At 45.0% G+C, this 15,049-nt stretch overlaps 1 protein-coding gene across 1 annotated transcript in view; it reads left to right on the top strand.

The window, feature by feature from the left end:
• IFIT5 (interferon induced protein with tetratricopeptide repeats 5) overlaps positions 1-11,940 on the top strand; it is a 16,463-nt gene extending 4,523 nt beyond the window's left edge. The window contains exon 2 of the mRNA XM_032770309.2: positions 9,632-11,940. Coding sequence (XP_032626200.1) covers positions 9,632-11,072 — 1,441 coding nt within the window. The 3' untranslated portion in view covers positions 11,073-11,940. The remainder of the gene's footprint in view (positions 1-9,631) is intronic.
• Positions 11,941-15,049: the final 3,109 nt, after the last annotated feature.

The raw sequence follows: 15,049 nt of genomic DNA on the forward strand, positions 1-15,049 counted from the left end.
TGCTTGCCTGGTCTGTTGCTCAAAGTCTTAATAAGGTTTTTAGATGAAGGGTATATGGGCTTACATTGAATACTAAGATATGTACTGTATTAAATGGCAATGTTTATGTGTTCGTGCTGGGAAGGTGTTGATGTGAAGAGCAGAAGTTCCTTTGTAGTGTTAAAAAGAAGCCAAAAGGAAGAAGGAACAAAGAACAGAATGAGGTTAAACATGGAAAGAAAAAAATAATAGCTGGTAGGCTGAAGATTAAGAACTGGTCCATTCACGGACCTGCTCCAGCTAAGGACTTGGTGATAACCAGAAAGGGGGTCGCGTGGTGTGCTGAATGTGCCGAAGCAGCTATGGAGATCTTCAAAACCACTGCCAGGCACTAATGAAATGTTAGGCTCCTTTCTACACAGGTAAGAGCGACTACCCGAGACCCTAGCAGCCCTGCCACTCCTTGGAACAGGAGATGGATTTGATGTAAAGGTCCCCAATGAAGACTGCTTTGGCTTCATGCAGAAAAGCCCATTTATAAGTCTGCTAACTATCACCCACTGTGAAATGCACAGATGACTGCATGAGCCATGTTTCTTCACTGCAAAAAGACCCCTCCCTGTTTGGGAGATTCTCCTACTGATGCTTAGCCTATTTCTCTATCAGCTCCACGATGCCTTCTGACGAAGAGGGTATTTCACCCATGAAGCTCATGCTCCAAATGTCTGTTGTCTATAAGGTGCCACAGGATTCTCTGCTGCTTGCGCCTTCTGGCAGCAGCGAGAACAGTACAAGGGAAGTGCTAAGTAACCTTCCTTGTCCACTGACAATCTCATGTCCTTGCATTTTTCTAGAAGCAAAACCATGACAGGTAATGTGCTAGTAACCTCTCCCCTGTAGGATGCTGAACCACGGACGTGTTGGAAAGAAGAAGGAACACTCACTGCACTGAAACTTCCAAGTCAGGAATTCCTGAACTAGAAAGGATTTAAGACTGACCCTGGTAAGAAAAACAAGATTTATTACCTGGCATGGGGAGGAACATTTGTTGGGACCTGCTTGGGAATGTGGTTACTGATTTGTATTTGCGGTTTCATTCTACAGGCTTGTGCCCTGTGTTCTGGATAAATCCTTCATGCATGTATGCTCTCCTACTAACTGATTTGTAATAACAAATTACCCAAAGAGTTGTTCTGCACTGGAAATTTTACCCATATTGAAACCATCCAGTGACTAATAAATGTAACCCCCTCCTATGCTATTAATGTATAATGCCTTTTGAAGTACCTTCGGAATAGCTCTAAATAAAGATGTAAATTATAGTACTACACCGGAAAGATGGTATTGAATATCACTGAGGCTGGGTAAAGGCATTGCAGTGGGGATCTTAGTATGTTTGGGAAATTCAGGGACTTCTCCTGAATGACCACTGATTGGTCATTCGGAGGTGATCTTGAGTACCAGGACATGCCACTGCCTCTTACAGACACATCAGGAGTATCATCTATCTGTGGTCATGGAGGACATCTTGCGACACTTTCTGGTGTGGAAGTGTGATATTCACAGTGTCTCTTCCAAGTCATTCGGGGACCAGGTTAGAGGTGGTTGTGGCTCCCACATTAACCGAATAGAGTCCAACTGGGAGGTATGCATATGGAACGGCGATTATTCACCAGACATCGGGAAATAATTCACTCTGTATACTAACTAGATTTATAGTCAGTGCCCCAATCTCTCTAGTTTGTCAGACAACAGGATTTCATTCTACTTTGTACCGTTCATCTTCTCTGAGTAGGTGGGGGCTCTGTCTCGCATTGTGGGGAAAATGCTGTTTTTTGTCATATTTGCTTAATTGAATAGATTTACAGACTATTAAGAATGCTGCTGCTGTTTGCTATGCTGTATTTTTTGATTACACCTTTTAATTTAAGAACCTCCTCCAGCTCCGTTGGCGTCTGATGGTCACTGGCGTACATCGAGAAGTTAGGGAGGGGAAGTAGGGTACTGCGGAAGACTGTGTCTCGGCTAGCTAGTGTCTCCGCTTTCTCGGCGGCCTTGTTGAAAAGCCCCTGCTTGCTAGTGCCGGTCTGTTAGGACACGGCATGCAGTTAACTTGCTTTTAACTGGTTTGAAACAGTGATGTATGGCTAGCCACTAAGGCGGACATGTTGTGGGAAGTCCCTTTTTGCCATTGTATGAGTTGCTTTTTGTTTGGTTTATAGCTGATGCTCCCGAGTCCGCCTTTGGACTCGACCAGGCCCAGCTGAGCTTCTGGTGCGGGTCCCACGCCTAAGTGACAGCACTGCCCAGGGTCCCCATGCGGATGTTGTCACTTCCTTCATGAAGCCAAATAACTACAGGTGTGTTGGGCCCCTCGTTCTTGCAGAGCATCAAGCACGTTACCATATGGGAATAAGTAACTACTTTTCCTTATCACTTTCTCAACATCACCATGATTTTAGATACCTTCAGCAAATCCCCCTTAAGTCTCCTCTTTTCCAAGCTGACAGAGTCCTAGCTCTTTAATCTTTTCCTCATATGGGACCCTCTCAAACCCCTAATCATTTTAGTGCCCATTCTCTGAACCTTTTCTAGTGCTAGAATATTCTTTTTTGAGGGGGAGGACCACGGATGGTTTATAATAAGGGCAATAATATATTCTCAGATTTATCTATCCCCTTTTTAATGACTTCCTAAACATCCGTTTGCTCTTTTCACCGCCTCTGCACACTGCGTGACATCTTCAACGAGAACATCCACAGTGACTCCAAGATCTTCTCCTCACTCAGTTGTAGCTAAAATTAGCCCCCATCTACTGTAATGGCGCCTTACACTTGCGGCCTTATTCAGTAAGACACTCAAGCAAATGCTTAAGTTAGAAGCATGTGAATAGTCCCACTGAGTCAATGGACTACTCCATGTAACTTAGTTCAGCCTGAATCTAAGACAGAAGTTTCATGTGTATAAAGCAGTAGAGACATATAATTCGTGAACAGGGTGGATTGTAGTGCAGGTGTGACATTATCTTATTTTAACATACGCCCATATAGAGCATTGGGCATTCACTGTTATATATTTGCAGCAGAATAGTGTACAAGATTGTCAAGTAGGGGCTGGATTGAAAAGGTTATGACTTGCTGGTTATGATATGCTATCTTATTGCATGTATCATTTTTGTATTTGAAGTTATAAGTGTGACATTGCACTCTATATATTTTTATGAAAGTATGCTGAGTGTGAATATATTTAACTAAATATGCTTCATGCAAAAGGTCTCTTGTAATGTATCATTACAAAGCTTATAATCTACTGAGTTGGTCATCCTATTATATAAAATGTATCACTCTTGTATCTGAGAACTAGAAATATGAAATATAACTCTGAGGCCTTTGTAATTATGCAAAGTGTGAGCATTAATGTGGTTTGGACTCTAGATAGCTCCCATCAACCAGGACAATTGGACTGTGGATGACTCTGTTGGCAGGCAGCCTCCTGTAGAGTCAGGCTGGGAGGAATGAAGGCTTGGGTCTTACGTGACATGTGATCAATGTCACCTGAACTGGATCCATCTTTAACTTGGTGTTTCTCATTGAGAAGAGGGGTGGAACCCAGAGGACACAAGGGTTCCCACCTATGCAAAAGATATATAGTGAGTGGAACAGAACATGGGGGCCATCATGAGAGAATCCCCTACCTACCACCTGCGCTGGGAAAAGGGCTGTACCAGGAGGAAGGATTGTGCCAGACTAGGAAGGCTTGAAATAGATGTCTCGTTGCATCTTGAGGGTGATTTATCCCTTATTCAGTTTATTACTGTACTGGCTCTAGGGAACTTGGCATGTTCCTATTTTATTTTGCCTTTGGTAATGTATATCGTCCTCTCCTTTTTCAAGCACACCCACTTTGAGGAGTTCATTCAATTTAACCCTTTTGCCTGATTCCAAACCAGACCATCCCATAGAAACACTAAACACAACAATGCCGGCCACAAGACAGACACCACAAGACAAAACATAAAACACAAAACATAATTCCTAACATAAGACCCACCCATCTGTCTGCTGACACTTAAACAAAAAAAGAATTACACAGAGAACAGAGGGAATTACAGTTTAATCCAGGTTTTCCCACTTTTATTACACTGACCGCTACAGGGGACGGGACAGAAAAATCTCAATTCGACCTCAGAGCTTCCTCGCACACATGGCTTCCACTCGAGGAATTACGAACGAGAGGTTCAGTTCCGCCCACGTTCCTAACGCCCAAATGTATACAAAGGAAAAAAACAACAGTAACCGGTTAAACAAAACAGAACCAGAACCAGATAAGAGGCCTGCCTCTAACCAGAACCAGATACTATTTCCTTATCCTATTAGGGCTCACCTTATCGGAGCACGAACCCCAGGAGCTGCGGGGAAGTGAGGAAGAGGGGTTAAGCACCCCAGTGGCGCAGCTCCTAGTTTGCCGCAGCCGTCCGGAGTTCAATGTCCGAGCTAGGAGAGTCCCATCTGGAGTCGCCAGAATCTGTTACCGAAATATCGGGTCTGCCTAGCTGAGAGCCAATTAACAGCCTGACAGGGATAAGGAAAAAAAACACAGAGGAAAAGAGGTAGTGTAAAAGTTCAGGCTGCTGTGTCCATGAGCAGCACTCACCCCCCCCCCCCACCTACTGGCTGCTTGTAATCTATTGGGGGGGTCAGCCAGCTTTCACAATCCCCCCTTCGGCGATAATCTTCCAGGGCCCGCTGTAAGCAGAGCACCTCCTCATCCTGGGCCCGGAGGGCGGTTAGGAAGAGCCACTCGAGCTCCCCTATCGCTCGCCGTTCCATCCCAGAATGCCGGTTCGCCCGCAGCCGCTGTAAGGCCTCCGTCAGCTGTTCGGGAGTCACTCCGGCCACCTGCCAGAATTCCGGCCACTCGGCAGGGGCAGTCCACCCTGCCAGAACCCTCGCTACCGGCCCCCAGCATTCCGTCTGGGGCCACCCGGGTATGCGCTGTAGGGACAGCGGCGGCTCCCCTACTTCCTCTACCTTCGGCCAAAGCGGCATCGTCTTCCAGAGCACCCTGCTCGCTGCGCCAAATGTAACGTGCTTGGATGCTCTGCAAGAACGAGGCCCACACACACTGTGAGTTATTTGGCTTTAATGAAGGTAAAGTGACACATCCGCAATGGGGACCCTGGGCATTGCTGTCACTTAGGCGGGGAACCCGGCACCGAAGCTCAGCTCGGGCCTGGGTCGGAGTCCAAAGGCGGACCGGGAGCATACAGCTATATATACACAATACAAAAGCAACTCATACATAATGCAAAAAGGGACTTCCCACAAGCTATGTCCGCCCTTTGGCCTAAGGCCATACAAACTGGTTTCAACCAGTTAAAAGCAAGTTATAACTGGCATGCCGTGTCCTACAATGACCGGCCACTTAGCAAGCAGGGGCTTTTCACAAGGCCGCCGAGAAAGCGGAGACACCCTAGCTAGGCCGAGACACAGTCTTCCGCAGTACCCTACATTCCCCCCCTAACTTTCTCGAGTGACGCCAGTGACCATGACCCAACGGCTGGGAGGAGGTTCTTAAAATTAAAGGTGTAATCAAAAAATACAGCATAGCAAACAGCAGCAGCATTCTTAATAGTCTGTAAATCCTATTCAATTAAGCCAAAATAATTGACATAAAAACAGCATTTTTCCCCAATGCGAGTACAAGCCCCCACCTACTCAGGAATGAGTGCACGGACAAAGGAATGAAATCCTGTTTGTCTGACAACTAAGAGATTGGGGCACTGACTATAAAAATCAGTTAGGTATACCAGGTGATCTAATTTCCCGGATGTCTCGGTGAATAATCCAGTTCCATATGCATCCTCCCCATGGACCTATTCGGTATGTGGGAGCCCACACCCCTCTAACTGGTCCGAATGCTTGGAAGGAGCACTGTGAATATCCACACTTCCACCCAGAAAGTGTCCAAGTATGTCTCCATGACCACAGATCAGATGATACTCCTGATGTGTCTGTAAGGGCAGTGGGCCAAGTCTGGTACTCAAGATCACTCCGAATGNATAAATTCATGGTGGTTACGTCCATAAATGGCTATTAGCCAGGAAGGGTAAAGAATGGTGTCCCTAGCCTCTGTTCGTCAGAGGATGGAGATAGATAGCAGGAGAGAGATCACTTGATCATTGCCTGTTAAGTTCACTCTCTCTGGGGCACCTGGCATTGGCCACTGTCGGTAGACAGATACTGGGCTAGATGGACCTTTGGTCTGACCCAGTACGGCCATTCTTATGTTCATATGAGAACAATTGTGTATGAAATGTCCATTCTCCTATTGGATTAATTTAATTGACACCACAGCTCCCTAACAGGTGCAGGATTATTTCAACATTTAGAGTCTCCTCTCCACTCAAAACTTGTCTTTTACCCAAAGATGAAACATTTATGCTGATATCAATTAAAAACTTAAACTGTACAATGATGCTACCTGATAGAAATAAGGAAGTCTTTGATGGTAGGGATATGCATTAATAGAATTACTATCACTCTCTCCTTCAGACCTCATTGTAGTATCTAAGTGTAAAACATTGAGACTAGAAAAAAATATTCAGGAACATTTTCTCCCAAGACCCCAGTGATCCAAATTGAATTCCACTCCATCCCCCTCCTCCGCCCCAGCTCTAAGAGGCCTGCACAACATGCGTCCAGGGGGCTGCGTGCGGCCCACATGGGCTCATTGAGCGGCCCATGGAGGGTGAGTAGGGAAGCAGCGGGTGAGGGAGGGGGGCTGAGGAGGCATGCGGGCGGGCAGTGGCAGGGGGGCAGATGAGCAGGCGGTGAGGGAGGGGTGCTGAGGAGGTGAGTGGTGAGTCGGTGACTGACCTGTTCTACTGATCTCCCATCCCCTCTCCAAGGGTTGCAGCTGTCTGGAGGTGCTGCCTTCCATGCCTTCCTCAGTCACACCTCATTCATTCAACAGTGCAATTGAATACAAAGTGTGGGGAATATCTTATTCTACTTCTAGCAAAAAGACATTTTTTTTTGCCTTAATTATACTACCTTAGGGGCCTGCTATAACTTATTACCAAGGTTCAATACCGCTGTTTTGGCGGGGCAGCACTAGGGAAGAAGGGTTTGGTTCAGTGGAGCGGGCAGGGCTGAGGGGGCTGTTTTGGCAGCACTGGAGAGGTTGTTTCCGTGGGCTGGGTGTCACTGGGGGGGGGGCGTGTTGTGTTTCAGGGGATGGGGGTTCAGCAGCACTGGGAGGGGGGGTTCAGCGGGGCCAGGGGGTTTCGGCCCTCAGCTGTTTTCTTTGAAGTAATATGACCCTCGCTGCTTTACAAGTTGTGCAGGCCTGCTCTAATAGTTCGTTTCTGGCTCCTCTTCTCCTGACCTCCCCACAATTTGCTAATAGGTCTCCACCACCCCATCTCATCTTTCCTTCCCCAATCCTCCAGTTGTACCCCTTGCTCTCTCTCTCCAGCACCTTCAGCATGCTTGATTTTGCAATTGTGTGGCAGCACATACTATGGCACACAAGCTGCTAGATCTTCTGTGTTCCACCAAAGTTCTGCCAAGTAACAAATAAGTATTTGATTTTGGGTTCTATTTTGTTTAAGCTATACAAATATTTGTTTGTGGAGATGCAGTTTTGTATCACCTGCAAAATTTGCCACCTCACTGTTTACCGACTCCCTGGGTGCTCTGGGGCTGGAGCACCCATGGGGAAAAAGTAGTAGGTGCTCTGCACCCACTGACAGCCAAGCTCCTCTCCCCGCCCCTGCACCTACTTCCCTGAGCGTGCCGGGTCCCTGCTCCTCCGCCTACCTCCCAGTGCTTGCCACTGCCAAACAGCTGCTCCAGAAGGGAGGGGGAGGAGCGGGAATGTGGTGCACTCAGGGAAGGAGGCACAGAAGAGGTGGGGCTGGGGCGGGGATTTGGGGAAGGAGTCAGAACTGGGGCAAGGAGGGAGTGGAGTTGGGGCAGGGACTTTGGGAAGGAGTTGGAATGAGGGCAGGCAGGAAGGGGAGGGGGCGGGGCAGGGGTGAAGTCGGGCAGGGCTGATGGCAGAGGGGGATGAGCACCCACCGGCGCAAGTAGAAGTAGGCGCCTATGGTTTACCCCTTTTCCCAGATCATTGATGAATATGTTGAACAGTTCTGGTCCCTGTATAGACCGCTGGGGATACCACTGTTTACCTATCTCCATTCTGAAAAACTGACCATTTATTTCTACCTTTTGTTTCTTATCTTTTAACCAATTACTGATTCATGAGAGGACCTTCCCTCTTATCCCATTACAGCTTACTTTGCTTAAGAGCCTTTGGTGATGGACCTCATCAAAGACTTTCTGAAAATCTAAGTACACTATATCCACTCGATCACCCGTGATCACATGTTTATTGATCCCCCTTAAAGAATTAGAGTGGTGTGGCATGATTTCCATTTATAAAAGTCAAGTTGACTTTGTCGCAATAAATCATATTTAGCTATATGTCTGATAATTCTGTCCTTTACTATAGTTTCAACCAATTTGCCTGGTACGGAAGTTAGGCTTACTGGCCTGTAATTGCTGAGATCACCTCTGGAGCTTTTTAAAAAATTAGCATCACATTAGCTATCCTCCAGTCATCTGGTCCAGAAGCTGATTTAAATAATAGGTTACATACCACAGTCAGTAGTTCTGCAATTTCACATTTGAGTTCCTTCAGAACTGTTGGGTGAATACCATCTGGTCCTGGTGATTTGTTATTGTGTAATTTAATTTATTCTAAAACCTCCTCTAAAGACACCTCAGTCTGGGACAGTTCCTCAGATGTCACCTAAAAAGGATGGCTCAGGTTTGGGAATCTCCCTCACATCTTCTGCATTGGTGAAGACAGATGTAAAGAATTAATTTAGTATCTCTGCAATGGCCTTCCCTTCCTTGAGTGCTCCATTAGCATCTCGATACGATAGTCCAGTGGCCCCACTGGTTGTTTAGCAGGCGTCCTGCTTCTAATGTTGACCTAGCATTATCAACTTTGGCATTTGGGTCATTTTAACTGTGTCTCTCGGGGGTTGAAAAATTCACCCTAAGCGATGCAGGTAGGTTGACCTTAGTTTTAGGTGTAGACCAGGCCTGAATAACATCCTATCCCCAGACAAACAAGTGGAAGTGTGCAGATCTGGTATAACATAGCCCAAATGAAGTACAAACCAATTTAGGCCTCATGCCACCTTTCTATCCTTTAACTACACAGAACACTCTACTAGGGTAACATAATACACGATAATTTAAGTGTACAGAGTAAAAATGATCCAACATGGACAAGAAAAGTGAGGAGTTACTGTAGTTTACATGGGATCAGAGTAACAGAGACAATATGACTAACCAGTGGTGTTCAAATCTTCAGACCTATGAGCTCCATATCTTTGGTTTCTCAAAGTATTGTTCTCTGATTAGTACCACTTGTGATGCACCCTCTTTCTGAAGCATCTGTAGAGGTGACATTATTGTTATCTCACTAGTTAAGATTGGCAACATTGTAAATTAAAAACAGAGGTACAGAAAAGCAAAATAAAAGATAGATAATTGTCCTCTGGGGTAAATAAAGTTTTAATTTGAATCTCTTCTTCTTCACAAAGGCTTAAACATGCTTCTTTTTTTCCCTCTAGCAATATTTCCAAAAATTCGCTAAGAACTATCTTGCTGCAACTTCAGTGCCATTTTACATGGACTTTGCTGAAGGATGATGTTGATCTTGATAACTTAGAGGTAACAATTTGTGATCAGATTGAGTTTCTAACCACAAAATCCAAACTCAGTAATTATAATCTGCTAGCTTATGTGAAGCACATGAAAGGCAACAGTGAGGAAGCTCTGGAAAGTCTACAAAAAGCTGAAGGAGAAGTTCAGACAAATCATGCAGATGAGGTTGACAGGAAAAGTCTTGTTATCTGGGGGAACTATGCTTGGGTCTATTACCATATGAACAAATTTCAAGAAGCTCAATCCTACATAGGCAAGGTAGAAAGCAGCTGCAAAAACCTCTCAAGTGCATCTCGCTATAAGATTCATCTCCCTGAGATCTATTGTGAACAAGGGTGGGCACTATTAAAGTTTGGAATAAAGTATTATGAAAGAGCAAAGAAATGCTTTGAAAAGGCTCTGGAAGAGGAACCCAACAATCCAGAATTTAATTCTGGCTATGCAATTGCCATATATCGCCTGGAAGATTTTCTTACAAAAGGCTCTTCTGGTGAGGACTCATCACTGGAACCTTTAAGGCGTGCAGTAAGACTGAATCCAAATGACACTTTTGTTATGGCACTCCTTGCACTGAAACTTCAGGACATAGACCAAGTCAAAGAAGGAGAAAAGTACATCAAAGAAGCATTGCAAAAAACCCCAGATCTTCCCTATTTATTGCGATATGCTGCAAAGTTTTACAGAAAAAAAGGACTAGTGGAGAAATCACTGGGGTTTTTGAAAAAGGCATTAGAATTTACACCAACCTCTGGCTTCTTGCATCATCAGATAGGTCTTTGCTACAGAACACAGTTATACAAAATGAAAAAAGCTACAAAATATCCACCTAGAGAGCAGATGGAGGAACTGATTCGATTTGGCATTTTTCATTTTAAAATGGTGGTGGAGCAAAAATCAAACTTTATGTATGCCTATATTGACCTAGCAAGCATGTATGCAGAAGGAAATCAATATCAAGAAGCAGAAGACACCTTTCAAAAAGTATTTAAGATGGAGAAACTCACCTGTGACGAGAAGCAACAACTCCACTACCGCTATGGACGCTTTCAGGAATATCACAAAAAGTCCAACTCTGAGGCCATTAATCATTACACAAAAGGGCTGAAGATTGAGAAAAATTCGCATGAAAGAAACCTGTGTAAAGATGCTCTGAAGAAATTAATAGAAAGGAGAATTCAGAGAGGCGCTGCAGATGCTAAAAATTTCAGTATTCTTGGACTTATTCACCAACTGAATGAGGAGAAGCCTCAAGCAATTGAGTGTTATAAGAAAGCCCTGGCACTGGAGCCTGATAATGAAGAATACTTAAGTGCTCTCTGTGATATACAGCTTTCCAAAGAAATCTAAAGCTTCTAACACCTGGCAGAGAATCCATTTCTGTAACCACCCAATTTTTTTTTTCAAAGCTGTATATGATGAAAAGTTTGTCAACTTCCTGCATTATTTGTATGATAGCCTGAATTCCTCATTTAGGCAAAACTTGCATTGGAGTTAGGCCTATAGTTTGGACATTACTTATTGGCATATAGTGCAGAATTTGTAATCCTAGCAATTAATGAGCTCTTGTGTCCTCTCCCCCCTGCAAAATAACTATGTTTATGTTGATAACAAAGAACACTTATTCTGAGTGCTTGCAGTGAAAAAGTATAACAGATGCAGAAGATGGTAGCACCACCTGCTGATGATCATGTAAAACCTGGAAAATGATGTTTTCTAACTTGCATATTGCCAAGAGTATAACTGTGGAGAATGTATAATAGTTAATCTATCTTTTGGCTCAGTTAAAAATCTATGTAAATATCTGTGTTTGTGTTCATTTCTGCTCTTAGATACATAGCTTCAACATGAATCATCAGAACATGCAGTACACTGGGAAAAGATGAGGGTTAAAATTTATGAAGAGTCTGTTAGATCATACTATTTCAAGACATCAGATAACTGAATGCCTCCTCCTATGAGGGCAAGAAATAGTGATATGGATTGGATACTACTGATGAGTTTTATAATTTTGGACAGGGTGGATTTATAGTGTTACTAGGATGCACACTTTGGAGCTATATTCAGAATTCAGTATGGGTCATGGACTTTTGTGAGTTTGGGAGTCTGTAAGCTTTCATAATTGACTGTTTGCAGTAATTGTTTAACTAGGAAGAAAAGAGAGCCCTGCTTGTATCTTTTTTCCAATGAGAATCTTATAAACCATGTACCATTTGCACTTTGCTGTATTTTTGTAAATTATTAACTGCACTGAGTCAATTAAATTTTGCTTTGGGAATCTGTCTGCAGACCAACCCTCACATCTGTACATAAAAGCTACTAAAATGGCCATTTAAAGCATAGGAATATAATTCTGATCAGCTGTTAAGGAGATAGATTTAAAGCCCACTTGATTTCCTGGACTGTCTGCAAAGCTAGTTTTAGTAGTTTTGCACTGAACCATTGAACTGTGCATAAAGAGCATCTTTCTAGTTCAAGAACTCCCCACAGTCTTGGGCACGTGCACATAGGTAGAGGGGTGAGAGGACATAAGGGGCACATGTGGAAGGAGGTGACAGAGCATAGGGCACAGGGGAAGAAGTTTGACAAGGCATGCGGGAGAGGATGACAGAGCACTGGGCCCAGGCACATGGGGGAGAGGAACAAGGGAACACAGGGCATGGTGCTCATAGGGGAGGGCATGACAGAGCACTGCACCCAGGCACATGGGGAGGGGGTGACAGGGCAGAGCTGCATGAGAAAGGAAGTGACAAAACACAGGGGATGTGCACCAGGGAGAGAGAAGTGACAAAAGACAGGTTGTTTAAAAAAAAAAAGAGGAAGGTGTAGAGAATGTATTCCATCTTGTGAATTGCTAAGAAGAATTTAGTTGTTTAAGGACTGATGGCCAAAGGGCAAAGCTTGTACAGCGTGACATTTTTATATTCCACTACTGTATCTTGGCCAATGGGATGGCATGCAATGCGCCACATAGAAAACATACTACATTTCCAAAGCAAACCCCTTTAAGACTTTGTTTGTGAAAAAAATAAGAGCTATTTTTCACTTTTGTACATTTCTATTAGGCAGCAGGCACCAGAGAAATGCAATAACCCTCCAAGTCATGCCACCCAGCAGTCACATTATTAAGCTCCCAAATCACTCATGTTGTTACAAGTGCTTCCCGTACTCAATCAGTTATCCAGGAATAAATATTACGCATCAAGGGTGTAAACTCTGGCTTCAGATGCACATGTGGAATTCTCACTCACTGCACTGGCAGCTGTGTTATTGGCGGGTGGGGTTGGTCTCTGGGAAGCACAGATGAAACCAAAGGGAATTTACAGTGTGATTCTGGGTCATTAAAACCCCTTTCTCAAAGAATCTCTCACAAAATTGATGTATCCCATCCCATATGCACACAGTCAAAAAAGTACACTTCCACTTCTTCTCTCTGAAAAGCCGGAGGAGGCGGCCTTTCTTGCTTTTTATAACTAAGGTCCAGATTGTCTCTTCCACTTCCAAAAACAAAGATGACCCAGAATGTGTGGTAGAGGTTGGGGAGGGACTCCCTGTGGGAGAAGAGAAAGTGGGGGGAAGAGAGGGAAGAGTGTCACATCCACAAAATCGTCTATCTCTACCCCACCTCTCTCCCTCTCCAAGTTTGAGAACTGCTGGAAAGAAGAGAAGATGAAGCCATGAACCACTGACTCTCCAGAGCATGATCCCTGAGTGGCCTCACAGATATGAGAGTGAGATATTTCATCTGCACTTGATGGTGTTTCAAGCAGGGTGACCAGACAGCAAATGTGAAAAATCGAGATGGGGGTAGGGGGGTAACAGGAGCCTATATAAGAAAAAGGCCCAAAATCAGGACTGTCCCTATAAAATCAGGACATCTGGTCACCCTAGTTTCAAGTTAACATCATCTTCTGTTAAATCTTCTATGCAGCTGCAACTGCGCAGCCATGCAGCAATGGCGGTATGGCTTCCACATGAGCATCCTGCTCGGGGAGGAGGATGAAGGGGGCAGCAGAGTAGCATTGAGGGACCAGTCCTCCATCCGGCTGCCTCTGCACATCTGGAGGCTCACTTCCCTATGGAAGGACCTTTGGTGTAGGAAGGCTAAGCTCCGCTCTGCAGTGCCCCCCCCCCAATTCCTGTTATGAGAGCAGGGCCGGTGCACCATTTAGGCGACCTAGGCGGTCGCTTAGGGCACTAGGATTTGGGATGCAGCATTTTCTTCGGCAGCAACCGGATCTTCGGCTGCCCCGGTTGCCGCTGGCATTTAGGCAGAGGGACCAAGAGCAGGGGAGCACGGGGAGGGCCGCCTGCAGCAAGTAAGGGGGGAGAGGGAGCAGCACGCAGGGGAACTCCCCACCCCAGCTCAGCCCTGCCCCACCTCCTCCCCGAGCACGCCATGGCTGCTTCACTTCTCCCACCTCCCAGGCTTGCAGTGCCTAAGCTGATTGGTGCCGCAAGCCTGGGAGGCAGGAGAAGTGAAGCAGTGAAGGCGTGCTTAGGGTGGAGGCAGAGCAGGGGTGAGCTGGGGTGGGGGGGTGCCTCAGGGCAGAGGGTGGGGAGCTGCCATGGGGAGGCGCCTCAGGGCGGGGGCACCTCAGGGTGAGGACTCAGGATCTAGGGTGCGAAACATCCTTGCACTGGCCCTGTATGAGAGGAGACAGTTTTCGGGAAACTCACCAAGATGAACCTTGAGGAAGGAAGGAGTAGGAATGCAGCTGTTTGTGGAGAAAGATCTTGGCCAGAAATTTTCAAAATACCAGGCACCAAAAGCCTCTTAAATTTAGCAGAGAGAGGCAAACAAGAACCAATGGCTAGAAACTGGTGCCAGATAATTACAATTTAGAAATACAGCACACATTTTTGTAAAGAGGGTGATTTACCACTGGAACAAAGGCAGTGGTGTATTCCCCATCTCATGATGTCTTCAGATCAAGACTAGATGCCTTGAAGTTATGCTTTAGCCAAAAGATAAACACAAGTTATTGGACTCAGTACAGGGCTAGCTGGGTTAATTGTAATTGCCTGAGGTCAGACTAAGATGATCTAATGATCACTTCTGGCCTTAAATTCTATGAATCTATGAATGTGAAGCCTATATATTTGATGTTTATGCATCTAATGTTGAAGTATATAGCCTTCACATTTCTGGATATTTTATTATATTAAATATTAACATTCTTAAAAGAGCAAAAATAACCAGCATTGAGGCAATGATTACCAAAGCACAGCTTAGATGGACAGACCTTATTATCAGAATGGGTAAGGATAGACTCCCGAAAAAGATGAGATGAAACTCAGAAAGGGCAGTAAATGTAAATAGTTCA

This window comes from Chelonoidis abingdonii, chromosome 15 (assembly GCF_003597395.2).
Source record: "Chelonoidis abingdonii isolate Lonesome George chromosome 15, CheloAbing_2.0, whole genome shotgun sequence".
NCBI lineage: Eukaryota > Metazoa > Chordata > Testudines > Testudinidae > Chelonoidis > Chelonoidis abingdonii.